Source organism: Dufourea novaeangliae, unplaced genomic scaffold (assembly GCF_001272555.1).
Source record: "Dufourea novaeangliae isolate 0120121106 unplaced genomic scaffold, ASM127255v1 scaffold109, whole genome shotgun sequence".
NCBI lineage: Eukaryota > Metazoa > Arthropoda > Insecta > Hymenoptera > Halictidae > Dufourea > Dufourea novaeangliae.
Genome location: NW_015373997.1, coordinates 685,378 through 699,450, shown reverse-complemented (window position 1 = coordinate 699,450; position 14,073 = coordinate 685,378). Strand labels below are relative to the sequence as shown.

The 14,073-nt window shown below is 36.3% G+C and overlaps 1 protein-coding gene across 1 annotated transcript; it reads left to right on the top strand.

Annotated features, from left to right (window-relative positions):
• Nucleotides 1-6,139: 6,139 nt before the first annotated feature.
• LOC107187990 (2-acylglycerol O-acyltransferase 2-A-like) lies at nucleotides 6,140-14,072 on the top strand. Its single transcript, XM_015576202.1, has 6 exons — nucleotides 6,140-6,296; nucleotides 11,136-11,426; nucleotides 12,043-12,317; nucleotides 12,853-13,039; nucleotides 13,335-13,534; nucleotides 13,882-14,072. Exons 2-6 carry the CDS (start codon nucleotides 11,200-11,202, stop codon nucleotides 14,040-14,042), a joined length of 1,050 nt encoding a protein of 349 aa, XP_015431688.1. The 5' UTR covers nucleotides 6,140-6,296; nucleotides 11,136-11,199; the 3' UTR covers nucleotides 14,043-14,072.
• The last annotated feature ends 1 nt before the right edge of the window (nucleotide 14,073 follows it).

Sequence of the window (14,073 nt, the reverse complement as noted above, 5' to 3'; positions counted from 1 at the left end):
CCGAAGAGCAATCCGAATGATCCGGAGAAAATCGATCTTTGTCGACTACGCCTGGGACTTTAATACCGGGAAGGTCGATGGTTAGGCTTCACGCTTAGAAGAATAATCTATCGCTTCGAGATATAAATCAAGCGCTGTTCAGTTCCCCCTGCTTGATAGGGAACCGAAACAATAGCGTTTATACCGAAGCACGAAGAGCTTGTAAATCCGTGTGGCGGTAGTTTCGATTCGGTGCCGTTTTACCTTAGGAAATACACGTTTACTTTCCGAACATTTTCCTCGTCGTAACACGGCCCTGGACAATCCCCGACACACAATTTGAACTTCCGCTTTGTTAAATGAAGGTGCATACGAACTCGTGAAGCTGGTGATTCTATACGATAAACAAGGCGGAAGTAATGATTTTTCATACGAAATCAACTTTTTCTGCTCGTTATTATCGCCTAATATGAAACATTCTATGTGTACATACATGAAATAAATCGAGTTGAATTATACCAAAATATATATATTATATATTATATCGACTAACAAATGATTTATAACGAAATTGTTTGAATTATATCACGGCGAAGAAATGTTTTACGAGATGTTGTTGAAGTAACGAGAAGTTTTCCCGATTCAAATAATTCTGTAGCTGGAACAAAATTAGTTGGCGATTCGAGGATAACAGCACAATTTTTTTTTTTAGTGCAGATCCACCTACATTTGTATCCCAGCGATGTTACGAAGTGTTTAATTAAAATTGAAAATGCAGGGAGCGATCTTCGTCTGCAACAAAGAGAATGTTAACGGATGAATGATTCAAGAACGTTATTGGAAATGAATTTTATACAAAGAATATATTACCGATTCGATGCCAACTAATAAATGTTTTGAAATCAATGAAATATCAATGAGAAGAATGATTATAGTTGAGGAAGAAACGAAGTGTCATGAAATGGCGGGAATTATAGTTACTCGATTGAATACGATATTTATACAACAATCGTGCAGATTTATATTTATTCGTCGTTCGAGAATCGTTGGGAAGAAAGAAGAGAGTTGAATTACTTGTTTTAATCGTGAATAACATTTTTTTTTGTAAGCTTACATATTTATACATACTATTCACCTTTCAAGAAGTGTTGGAAAGAAACAAGAGAATTGAAGATTACTTATTTTATTTTGCGGATAACATTTCTGTAAGCGTGGAGATGTTGATACGATTGCGGACGAGACCGGAAGTTTCGGAAATTACACGTGCATTATGTGTGTGTGTACACGTATGTATAACGATATACCGGTTAATTATTGTAATTGTTGTCGCGATGGTATAGATTCTATAAACTAATCGAACATATATTTTTCTCTCGGTGCCGATGCACGGCCTCTGACGGGTGCACACATCTCGCCCCTTTCATCTGTTCTATTCTGTTCATTTTTTATATAGATCGAGCAATAAACGTATTGTTTCAACAACACGACATATTCCCGATACCTCTTGAATTATTAACTATTAATCACCATCAACGTGATTATTAAGTCGTCATTACGCAATTTAGAAGAACACGTAATAGTGAGTATAGTATACACGTACAGTCGATCACGAAAATATTTCAGACAAGCCCCATGAAAAAAGAAAGAGTATTTTTCATTATAAATCTAGTAGCTTTATTTAACGTGTGCTCCTTTATTTATATTTTAATGTATATTATATAGGATTTACTTTAAAAATAAATTTTCTTTGCGACTGAGCTCTTCTATTTTCATACGTTTACATAAAGCGCAAAGCAAACTGTAGAACTATTCTTCGAACCTTGACTTTCATAATGAACAAAGAAATAAGATGACGTATACAATATGCAAGATATAGTAAATACGGAAAATACAGGAGGGAATTATAACATTAAGACAACAGCGGACAAATATTCTATTCGTAAAAGCTAATTGAATTGAATCTCTTTCGGAAACCATATTCTATACTAAAGTATAGCAATAATCGTACGTGGGGCTGAAGTAATAGAAATTTTTATAACATAATCTAAGAATGTATAAAATTATTTCAATACCTATAGTAGGCATGCGTCAATAATTTATCCACTGTAGGTCTTGTTAGCGAGCTTAACACTAGAACTACTGACGATAAACGCATATTTGCTTCGATCGGTGGATAAACGTGAAAAACTTTTGAACATTTAGAAATTTAGAAATTGACTAATTTCTTCACTTTCATATCGTAATAAAAGGTGCAAAAGATCTGAGAAAATGTATTGTCATAACATTTTAACTGTCGTTGTAAGAGTTTATGACAAGTCATTTGGACTTGCTTGGTAGTTTAACAGAGTTATCACTGAATCATCACTGATGAACGATGGAAAAATTTTCACTGTATTAACTGGAAAGTTTCACGCAAAGAGGCTGAACCCGCGGGACGACACAGATTCGTAGAAAAAAAAATGTGTCCAAGAGTTATCTTATCGGCGAAGATATTTACACAGTCGGTGAATGACTGACGAAATAGGAAGCTAAAATTAAAAGAATAACGAAGTCGTTTGTTACAAACTTTTATTCTGTGGTATTCATTTTCAGTAATCATGGTTCTCGCGATAAAAAACAGACTTTGTACATTAGTCGACATATTAAAGGTCGATTTACTTTCCCATTGAATTGTACCACGGTGAAGATATAATAAAGTAATAAATTATATTAATGCTTTTAAACGTCATATCAAGATAATCGAAATTATGCAAACGCAAGCGGAACTCATACGTTCTCATTTTGGAAATACAACATTGTCGATAAGATATCGAGAAGTGGGAATGTTACGGTCGCTCGAAACAAGAGAAAAAAAAGATCGTCTTCCGGAGTTCGGTAACCGTTAATAAAAAAAAAAAGAAAATCAACTTATTTCCACTTTCAGTTTCGATATTCGTAACTGACCGATATCCAACATTATTTTCAAATTCCCACGCCTATCATGTTGATTCACGAACCAACCTTGGTCATTAAACCATACCCAAATAACAATAAGGATAAGAAGTATATAAACTGAGTAACAATTATTACTCGACTGCAGATTTCATACATTTACTGCACATCCAATAGAGTTTTATTCAACACAGTATCAAGCTTAATACATTTCAATACAATTTTTATTTTACTTTGAATATAATACTACTCTTAATACAGTAAAACCATTTCCTTTTGATTTTAGTATCTGTAACATGCGTTCTCGGAAGAGAAAAAACAGAAATCCCATCTGACCAGACCGAATATCACCTCCAGAAATCACAGAGATTTATTCCAATGGTTCAACTTCAGTCGCCAGGTATTTCAGTTTTTTCCACGCCCCTCGTAAACGTCTATCTACCACGTTTAACAATGTTCGAATAACGAATGCGTATGTGTTCTGAAAAGGGAAGAAAACGGAAGTCATGTTGACCAGGCCGAATACGACCTCCAGAAATCAAAGAGATTTATTCCAATGGTCTAAGTTCAGTCGCCAGGTACTCGCCTCCCACCTTTGTACACAAATTTCTTCTGCCCTCCACAGACCTGACACCTCAGTTGTCGACAACTCGCAGCAGTGAGCGGTTTTCTTAATACAACTACCCAATTGGAATAATATACCACAAGTAAGTTTACATTATTGCTTTCAATTATCGATCTTTTGGTTCCAATTCCGTAAAATCATCTGAAAGTTTTTGTCTTATATAAAATAGTTAATGTATTTTCAGGTGGATATAATTTTTTTCATGATAATAAGTTAGGTTTACATATAGTAACGTGTTTATCAGAAATACCGCTAGTAGGAACAAATGTTTTTCGGGTATATTGTTTTAAACAGTTAAGGGATTAATGTTCCTTAGAGAATGCCAAAACTATTCGTAAAATCAAGACGGACCGTGGACTGGCTTCTGCAGAATTATATAAATTAGCTGCGAAAGAGGTTGGAAACCAAAAAATGTATCTCAGAAATGCCCCAAAATCGGTTAAACTATGCTACGTATCATCGTTTCGATATATTAAAAAGCAGAAAAATATAATTACAGAGGGTCAAGCTGGCCTACCTTCCGTTTAATATACATCGACATAAAGGGTGTTTTCAGACGAAGGGAAAAGTTTTGTAAGAATATTTGTTATACTTAACCGCCATCAATTACAGTGTGATAACAAAAGAAGTGAAAAAATCGGTTCACAAGTTGTCAATAAAATATGAAAAATCTATTCATGACTTTTGGGAAAAACTGAATGTTAATACTACGTACTTGTTTGCATTTTTTAAAATTTTAAAAGTGTATGTTACGTTTATGTCAATCGATAGACAACATAAAAATATCATATAAATACATCTTTCCTTTTAGTTTGTTTTCTTTTTGGTGTTAAAATCGCCCCTAGAAATAGGGATACAAGTAACTAAGTTTCAAGGTTCGATTATGTTGTCTAATAATCAAGGTTTCTCATAGAATTTTTAAAAAATTCTACAGAATTTAAAAGTTACAAACTCAAAAAGACAAATTGTCACGTTTGTCCCTGATATCCCCTGCAACTTGAATCGATCGCATACATTCGCCTTATCGATCAAAGACCTTGCGCCGGTATCGCAGAACGTGATTTCTCCGAGCGAGGGTCTGACCATCGGTTCCCGTGATTTTGCCCCTTCGCGTCGTTGATTCAGCCAGGTACAATCGGCTTCAGTGATTTCGTGCAGCCCGAGGGGAATGTAGTTTACCTGTGATCCTTCTCACGTATCGACACCGATGCCACACACCGTCGGATCTGTAACGACCGGGCGCCAGAGATTCGCTCGGTGGGTAGCACGAAGGAGGAGGTGTACCCCTTGTGCGACAGAAACTCACGTGATAAACTCTGTATAGTCGTGAGATGGAGTACAGCGCGAACAGAAAGTTTGGAGGTTGGTGATAGATCTCTGGGTTTAGTATAATTGAACATTGATAAATGTTTGTTGAATATTGCATCGAGTTCTGAACAACTTCTACTTGTTTTGGACCAACGAATGAGACGGAAACGGAGGTCGTTGGTTAATATGCAGGATATTTAATTACAACTTGTACAGGAAAGGAATCTATTTAAAAACGAAAATTGGAGGTAATTCGTGTGACTCGGCTTGAATATATTCTTCAGACAGAATATTTATCGTCGTACATTGTATCCTTCGGTTTACCATATTGTGTTCATTTTTCACTGATTATTATCACTGGTTTAAACTGCATGTTACAAGATTCACGCGACTCTGTCAACGGGATAACATCTGTCGTACGAACCGACGTTAGGTTTAACGATTCCTGGCTCCTTGAAAAGACTGGAGTATCAATGGTCAGCGAAACGGAATTGTTTATGCGGAATACCAAATAACCGCCATAAATATTATCAAAGTAGCACAGACCTCCTATCTTCTCTGGTAAAGAATACAAACCGTAGTAAAAATAACAGAACATTGGTTACCAAAATCTAGTACAAGTAACGCATAAAGTCCGAATCTAGTAGAATAAATACAAACAGAAACTTTCCTTTAAATCCAATAAAGTCAGTGCCCATGAACATTCACAATTCGATTATTCAACAGTTAATGAGATTACATAATTGTTTGCCAAATGTCGACTCGTTCAGGAAGAAGTATTATTTTGATATAAAAATTATAATACCCACGTTTAAACGATTAAAAATGAGTACTTTTATTCGTTATTCGAAATCTAAACAATGAATTTGCCAGTCTCCGATTTTAACGAAGACATATTTTATTAATAAACATTCATTAACAGAGTCATATTTTATTAACGAACATTTATGAACAAACTAATATAACTGGACAACAATCAACCTCACAATTATTACCTTCCATATTGATTACTCGCCCCACTCGATACAAGTACTCTTTCTGAATACCGATATACATCGAAACGAAAGTATCGATTATTTACCTGCGTTTACTTGGATCGGTTCATCCCGACCTGAAAACGTTCGACAAGAAACGGCTCCGCAAAACGGTTCCGAGAAACTTTCTGCGGTTAGTGTACATTCACGCGCGGACTCTTTCCTGTTTCATCCGCGCGGCACCGAGCCAGTAAGAAGCGTGACGCCGAGCGGAGAACATTTCATGAACCATATAGAAACCCACGTCCGGTTTTCGCCGCGATGATCACCGTCGTTTGTCGCCTTTGAACACCCGAACAGACAAAAGTTCGAGTACTGTTTTCGTCTGTGGAAGGATTCGAAAACCTTCGCTAAAACCGGAGGAACTCGAGAGGAACGGGTTTTGTGATTCGTCTCGCGAATGGACAGGCGTTTAACAGGTAAGCTGACTGTTACAGAAACACGAGGATGTCACTCGAAACTATTTTGGTGTGGTTCCCCCAAGAAATGGCTGATTCGTTCGGGTCATCTCCTCGAACCGCGTGGTCGCGCGATGATTCCTTCGAGGCGATTTTTCGGAGAGTCGCGGGCTGACTGGATCAGAGTGGAATTGTGGGACCAAGCCTTGGACGTGTTAGTGTGCGAGTGTGTTGTTGTTGTGGCTAGCGATGTGATCAAATTCGATATGTTTACTGACGAATCCAAGTCATAATTATAAAGTTTCACTTGGGTGGAATTCGATTGGTATTTATAAGAGGTGATGTTTCATTTTCTATAGCTACAAAGTATGTACAGTGAATTCTCGATATGTGTTTGAAGGCTCCTAGGAAGTCTAGGCACGGACAAGGAGAGTTTTTAAATGATGTTTGATTGCGTGATAGAGCCTGGAATTCTGAAGCCAATGATATTTTTTCAGCTGCTCATGGCCATTAGTTTATGAAATATTTAATGTTCAGTGCCGGGGAGCCTTCCAACACTCATTGAGGATTTAGTGTACTCCGATTATATAGAGTCAAAGCACTAGTATTCGATCACTGAAAACTAAACTTCAACTAACGTGAAATTCAAATTAAAATTTGTTTTTAAATATAATTTGCAGCAACTGCAAATAATTAATAATAACAAGAAATAAAAATTAGACTTTTTTAAAATCTAAATTAAGTTCAAATAAATTTGTGTTTTTATAGGAAGACAGAATGAAAAATTGAGTTTTTAAAATATTTTTATTCTATAAATGAAATATATCTACAAACTTTAGAAACATACATTCACAAACAAATAAGATAAAATTGTAGTTTTTTATTATTTAAACATAAGAATTTTCCATGTTTAAATTCTTTCTTGTTTTAATGTTACAATTTTCTGCTTCGTCTTTCTGTGTTCTTCTATTTTCTCCTTCTTGACTGTTATTTTGTTCAATTTTTCTTCTTATTTTCTTAATCTTTCCTCTTGTTCCGCATGTGAAAATTGGTATAGAACTTACTTCAGAAACATGTATTTTCTTTACTTATGAAGAGTGCTTTTTCTCATATTTTAAAGTTACCTTTTTCTTGGACAAAGAACAAAATCGCTTTATCAGATGAACAGGTACTATATCCGAAGTGTTAATTGCATCTATATACTGCACAAGTTACACGTCGCTTTTTCTTCTGTTTTCTGTGACAAATACCGACAAAACTTACGAACAGACACGAAGTCCATTTTCGTTACATTCTATGGAACTTGACAGAAAATACCATTACTTCGACTGGAAAACTTCAGAGCATCCAACCAATAAATAAGACTTTGCCCTCTCAGATGATTATTCCTTTTGTTAGAGTATTCTATATCAAAGAACAAAGTCTACGTAGAATCAAGTGCAAGAGTTGTTTTTAGCAAAACAATAGAAGTTGTGTATATTGTTAATTTTATATTCTTATATAGTTCTTTCTCTGTTTCTGTTTTCTATTCCGTTATTTGTTATTTTCTCGATAACTAGGCATTTCTTTCTATACAATCATAACTTTCTATATGTTGTTAAAAATACTTCATTAGTTCTTTCTCTGTTTCTGTTTTCTATTCCGTTATTTGTTATTTTTTCGATAACTACGCATTTCTTTCTATACAATCATAACTTTCTATATGTTGTTAAAAATACTTCTGTAAATTATTCTTTTTTTTCTCTCTCTATTTTTGTATTTCTTCATACAGTCCCATAGAATTTTTGTTAAATTTTATTAAATCCTCCGTACAATTACTACAAGCCTTCGTAACTCGGGTATACCTGTACGCTTCATTGTACATGTAAACTTTTCGTTTATCCTCCAAACGTCCATATACTCGTACATTGCACGAAAGGGTTCATAACCTGTTCAATTAATTGAAATATGGAAATTAATTCTAAAAATGAATGGTACTAGATAAGAATGTAATATGAATGAAAAAATATAGATTATAACTCTGTCCTTGAAAATACTATGAACTTTCCGAACAACCCAATGCTAAGAAGTCCCGTTTAGATTTCCCATAAAAAGTTCCAATCTATTTCGTCTAAATTCGAGTCTATTTGGATGTGTTGTTCTCTATTCTCCAAGTGCTCGTGAGCCGTTCGAAACTGTGTTTACAGTTTTAGATTCGAACCTACTTGCAGTACACTTGATCCCATCGCTAATTGTGGACGAGCCTTCTTCGAGGCCGCTGGTCTCGGATCCACGCGTGGGATTCTCTGTTACCGTTGTTACTCCCGCGGATGTCACGGTGAAATTATTAATTGGTCTGTTTTGATCACACGCAACCGGGACGGCAAGCTGATCCGCAATGAGGAAGTAGGGCTATACGCGTGGGCTCGGTCCGTGAGTTTCCAATGACTTTCCTTTTATTTTCAGTTTGATATTTCGCCCGTTTCGCGGGAGGAATATTTTTGATCCTTCTGACTCCGATCGCAAGTTTCGCGAGCGACTTATTGCATTCCGACCTTCGGGTATTTTTGTAAATATATCTGGACTTACGTGAATCGTGTCACAATCAAAATGTATTTCTTATCTTTCAGTTTAACATTTTTATTATAGTAGGCGTATCCATAGGTAGTCCACTATTTCTTTAATTAACCTGGTTATAGCTTGAATTCGAAACATCTTGTTGCCGTGGTCGTCTTTAAAAATGGTATTGAACCATGCATTGTAAATAATTTATTATATACTAAGTTCTGATAAATTTAAAACAGCAATGTCTGAAATATTAACGATTCCGTCTATTTTGAGTCCTGTTGCAATTAAGCAGTTTGGTTTCTGAGTGGCTCGTAAACGCATCAGATCACATGTTCCATCCACTATTATTTCCTTTCTTATTTTCCAGACTTCTCAGCATTGTGACGGAGGTATTTTAAATCACCTGAGTCGTAATACAAGTTTCATAAATTTCCTTCATACTCTGATTTTAAACGAATTATAATTTACACGAATTGAAAGTTTCTCTTAAGCTTTTCATGAAAATTTCATTTCCAATCACTTGTATCGAGAAAGAGGGAACATTCCATTTCGTATAAATTGACTGTCCCTCGCGTTTCACGGAAGTGTGTCATTTCTGTTCTTTGATTCAAGCCATATGCTGACAAACTCTTAATACTTTATAAATCCTCATGCTCTAACTCACTCAAGACAAATAGCAATTCCTGATTCTTCCATTTAGGTCTTCCCACTCCTTAAAAGAAATCTTGTAATTATAAATGTAAGCAACATTCCCTTATTCATTTAGTACGAATTTCATATTCACCGTTATAAAGTTCTCCACGTTCTTAGACGTAAATTTTTGCTTTCTACGGCTCGGTGCTCGTGAAGCTTCAAAGACTGTGAAGAATTATAAAGGAACAGGATAATCGATATTAACCGTGTCAATTATCTGGGTGACAGGGGGATCTAACAGAGGGAACCAAGGAAATAATTACGTTAGAGAGGAGCGCTATTAACAAGCGACAGAGAGTTATTCGAACCGGTACACGTTCGGCTATTTCTTTTCTGAGGCTCTGCTTCTATAAATAATTACGTTTGCAATGTTCTAAGGGCACAACGTCGCGGACGAGGTAACATCCGCCATGTACATTCAGTAAACCTAATCGAGTCCACATTGGCGGGAAATGACGTTCGAGAGCGTTCTGTCTCTCTGTTTCTCTCTCTGTCAATTTTAGGCATGAAATTCGGATCAGAGGCAGGTAATAATGGGGACAGAAGGTCGACGACCAACTCGAACGATTCCAGCTGAAGGCACGATACACATTTCGCGTCCATTGTTTTATTCGCGAGCATCGAACTGCGAATATTCGTGAGAATTTCAATTTTCGCGAGTTATTCCCTGGAAATCTGAGTTAACAGAGAAATGTATTTTAATCGGAAAAATATTCCTTCTTTTAGAATAGGTTTTCTGTCATTTTAATAATACATGACGTAATGTTCTACAGGAATGCATGTAAAACCAGAATGTCGAATACAAATTTCCTTATTATGATGACGGTGTGTTGACTGCAGTAATTCACGAACGAATTGATAATTTAGTTTTTGTGACAATAACGCATTAAGTGCATATGAAAAACAGGTATTCCGTGGTGTACTCCGAATAATATTTATCTTCTTCGAACGTTTTTCGTTGAGACGAATCTTCATAAAGCAGTAAAATCTGTTTAATATTCATTGGACCGTCTATAGATGGAAACAGATAAAATTAAATTGCAAATATTCGTAATAAAGAGAACGGCGCGAGGCACAGTCGAACCGAAACTTTATTAAAATTTTATACAATATGTATTGTTTCTCCGAGCTGATAGAAAATATATTCATATTTAATTACTACTCTTATAAATTAATCATTTCCTCCATTCTAATTCATCATTACCGTATGTACCCGACCGTTTCCATACGTCGAATTAATCTATAAGAACATATAAAGGGCAGCAAAAACATGCACAATTACGATAACATCCATCCGGTCGGGTAAACTTTCTACGATATAAGTAAGACAGATAAGATATCGAAGGTGTATTATCATCAGTCCACTGTACATTTACCTTTCTCGAATCTGTTATATCGTGCCACGTAAACAACCTTTAGATTATTAAAAATAATTACAAACTTGCAGATTTTATGCACTTTAAAAAAAAAAAATAATTAACAGAATAATGATATTTAAGTAGGAGAAGGGTGTTCAGAATTTCAATCTTCCTGTATATAGTCATCTAAAGTTTATCTCGTGTCGGATCCTCTTTTCGTCGACATACCTAATGTGTTACAAGAGTCGTAAACTGTCAACAGGTGTTCGAGGTGGATTAATCTGATGATATCTTGAGTGAAAAAGTAAAGTCGACCGGGAACAACCATGAAGATCCTCGGCGTGAAGTTCGCTCCACTGAACGTGCCCCTGAAGCGAAGGCTGGAAACCCTATCCGCGGCTATATGGATCATCTTATTGGGTTTCGGCGATTTCTTGGGCTACATTATCACCGTTTACCTGCTCCTCTACACCGAGACACTGCGCTATTTCCTTCTGCTCTATTTCGTATGGATGTACTATGACTGGGACACGTGCAACAAAGGCGGTCGAAAGTGAGTTCCACTTAAATGCAGGATGTTTCGAAGTACTTGAAGCATGAATTTACCGTGTAACGTTACTCTAGAAGGTTCCGCTTGCTTTGAACTTTTCTTTGTCAGTGCACAGAAATTTGTGTGAAGTGTATTATAAGCTGAAGTAGAAATAAGTGAAGGAAAATTGAAAGAGAAAAATCGTTTAAAAGTGACGCGTATTATTTTTTATTTGTGCATCATTTTAGGGGTTAAATATTATTGTTTTTCTTTACGTTCTTAAGTTTCATATAAAAATTTTAAAGATAACGCTCGATTGTCATCGTTATTGAAAAGATTTCCATCTGATCATAACAGAAATGACATAATCTTCAACTGTATAGATCGTGTCATGTAAGAGTTACAAATATAGAGTCAAAAATATGGAACCTCGTAGAAGGATTAAAATCTCTCGATCGATATTCCATTGCCATCGTCCTTGACATTTTAATGCACTTTCTCAAGGGTTCCTGTGACTTTAGTTTTCACCTAAATGTCAACGAAATTTTCCGATAAATTATATATCTCTGTAATGATTGATTCTATTTTAAATAAGCACCTGAGAACCGACACTAAAAATCGGGATTTGTTTATGTTTCAGCGCTCGCTGGATCACATGGCTCAGGAATTGCGGTTGGTCACATTACTTTTGCAACTATTTCCCATTGAAGTTAGTGAAAACCACTGATCTGGATCCTTCGAAGAAATATTTGTTCTGCAGTTTCCCTCATGGGATCCTGTCGACTGGAGTTTTCGGAGCGTTCGGCTCGGATGTACTCGGATGCAGGGAACTATTTCCGGGATTGGACATCCGCGTTGTTATTCTCGATCAACATTTCAAAATTCCTCTGTTCCGTGAATACGCTTACCTGAGCGGTATGTATTAGTTATAAGTCACAGATCCAGTTTCCCTCGAAGTTACTCGTGCAATTAATTTATTTGAAGTAGAAGATTCTACAAAGTTGAATCTAAATAGAATCAAAGTAGGTTATACAAGGTCGAATCTAAGTAGAATAAAAGTCGATTCTACTAAATAGAATCTAAATAGAATCACAGTAGACTCTACGAAGTAGATTCTAAGTAGAATCAATGTCGGTTCCACAAAGTAGAATTTTAAAGTCTACAAGGTACAATCTTAGATTCTGCAAAGTAGAATCTAAATATCTAAAATCTTTAGATTATACAAAATAGAATCGAAATAGAATCAAAGAAGATTCTACAAAGTATAATTTTAGATTCCACCAAGTAAAATTTTGAAGTCTAGGAATTTCAATCTTAGATACTGCAAATTAGATCCTATACAATAGAATCATAGTAAATTCTACAATGTAAAATTTAAACTTCATGGTTGCTTGCCCAAATAATTCATATAAACGACCTAAATATCTATCACGTTCGTGTCGAAACGCAGGCACCGTCAGCAGCAACCCGGAAAGTCTGAACTATTTGCTGTCTGCGAAGCCCCAAGAACCATTCACTGGAAGAGGAACAGTTCTGATCGTCGGTGGAGCGTCAGAATCATTGGAATGTAAGCCAGGCACATATCGTATCCTGGTAAAAAGAAGAAAAGGCTTCGTAAAGATCGCGCTGAAGCATGGGTTAGAATTATCAATGTTTACCAAGTTACATATTTTCAATCAGGCGTGTCGTGATCCCGCAACGATTCTTTTGCAAACCGTCATGTCATCTCGATAACCATGGAACGTTTATTCTTCGCGGAATGTGAAAGAAAAAAAAAACAACTGTTCACTTTGCTAAGTAGTTATCACCGCCTTAACTTCTTCCTCGAAAGAGGATTACAAACGCATATTTCTTATTTCTCTAGCCACTGTAACGACTGTCGAGAAAAAGAAAGATAGAGAGACTAATTAATTCGTCATTTTGCTGTTCTAGAACACCCCTGGTACCTGTTTTCTCGTTCGGAGAAACGGACATATACGATCAAATCTATGGTTCCGAGGGCACGCTCCTGAAAAGAGCGCAGCATTACATTCGCAAGAAAATCGGGATCGCACCGATCCTACTGATAGGCAGAGGATTCTTCCAATACTCGTTCGGGCTTATTGCTCAACGGAAACCCGTCACTGTCGTCGGTAAATATCGTGCTTATACTTAAAATTTAATTTTATAATTAATAGAATTAATCTCAAGAAGAAAGGTATCGCTAATGATACTAGTACCCTGCAATTAATGGTACAGTGATTCCCCCGTAAGATTGTGGTATCTTGTATCATCTTATTGTTACTTCTAACAGAAATAAACAAACACAGATTGAAGCGTGTCGCCATGCAATGAAAACGATCGCAAAATCATCACATGACTATAAGATCAAGCTTCGTGTGACGCGATCTTACGGGGAATAAGGGTGAAAAGAGATTTCTTTTCCTCTAAACAGAAAAGTTGTCAAGATTTCTGTCAATGTCCTCGTTCGTATTTCCAGTTGGCAGTCCCATGGAGCTACCAAAGATCCCAGAACCGACCAAAGAGCAGATCGACGAGTACCACGAGAAGTTCATCAAGCATCTGGTCGATCTGTTCGAGAGCCAGAAGCACCGGTACGTGGCGAACGCCGATTCAGTGACCCTCGAGTTGATCTCGTGATACGTATTTACCATACAATAGTGGCTCGTTT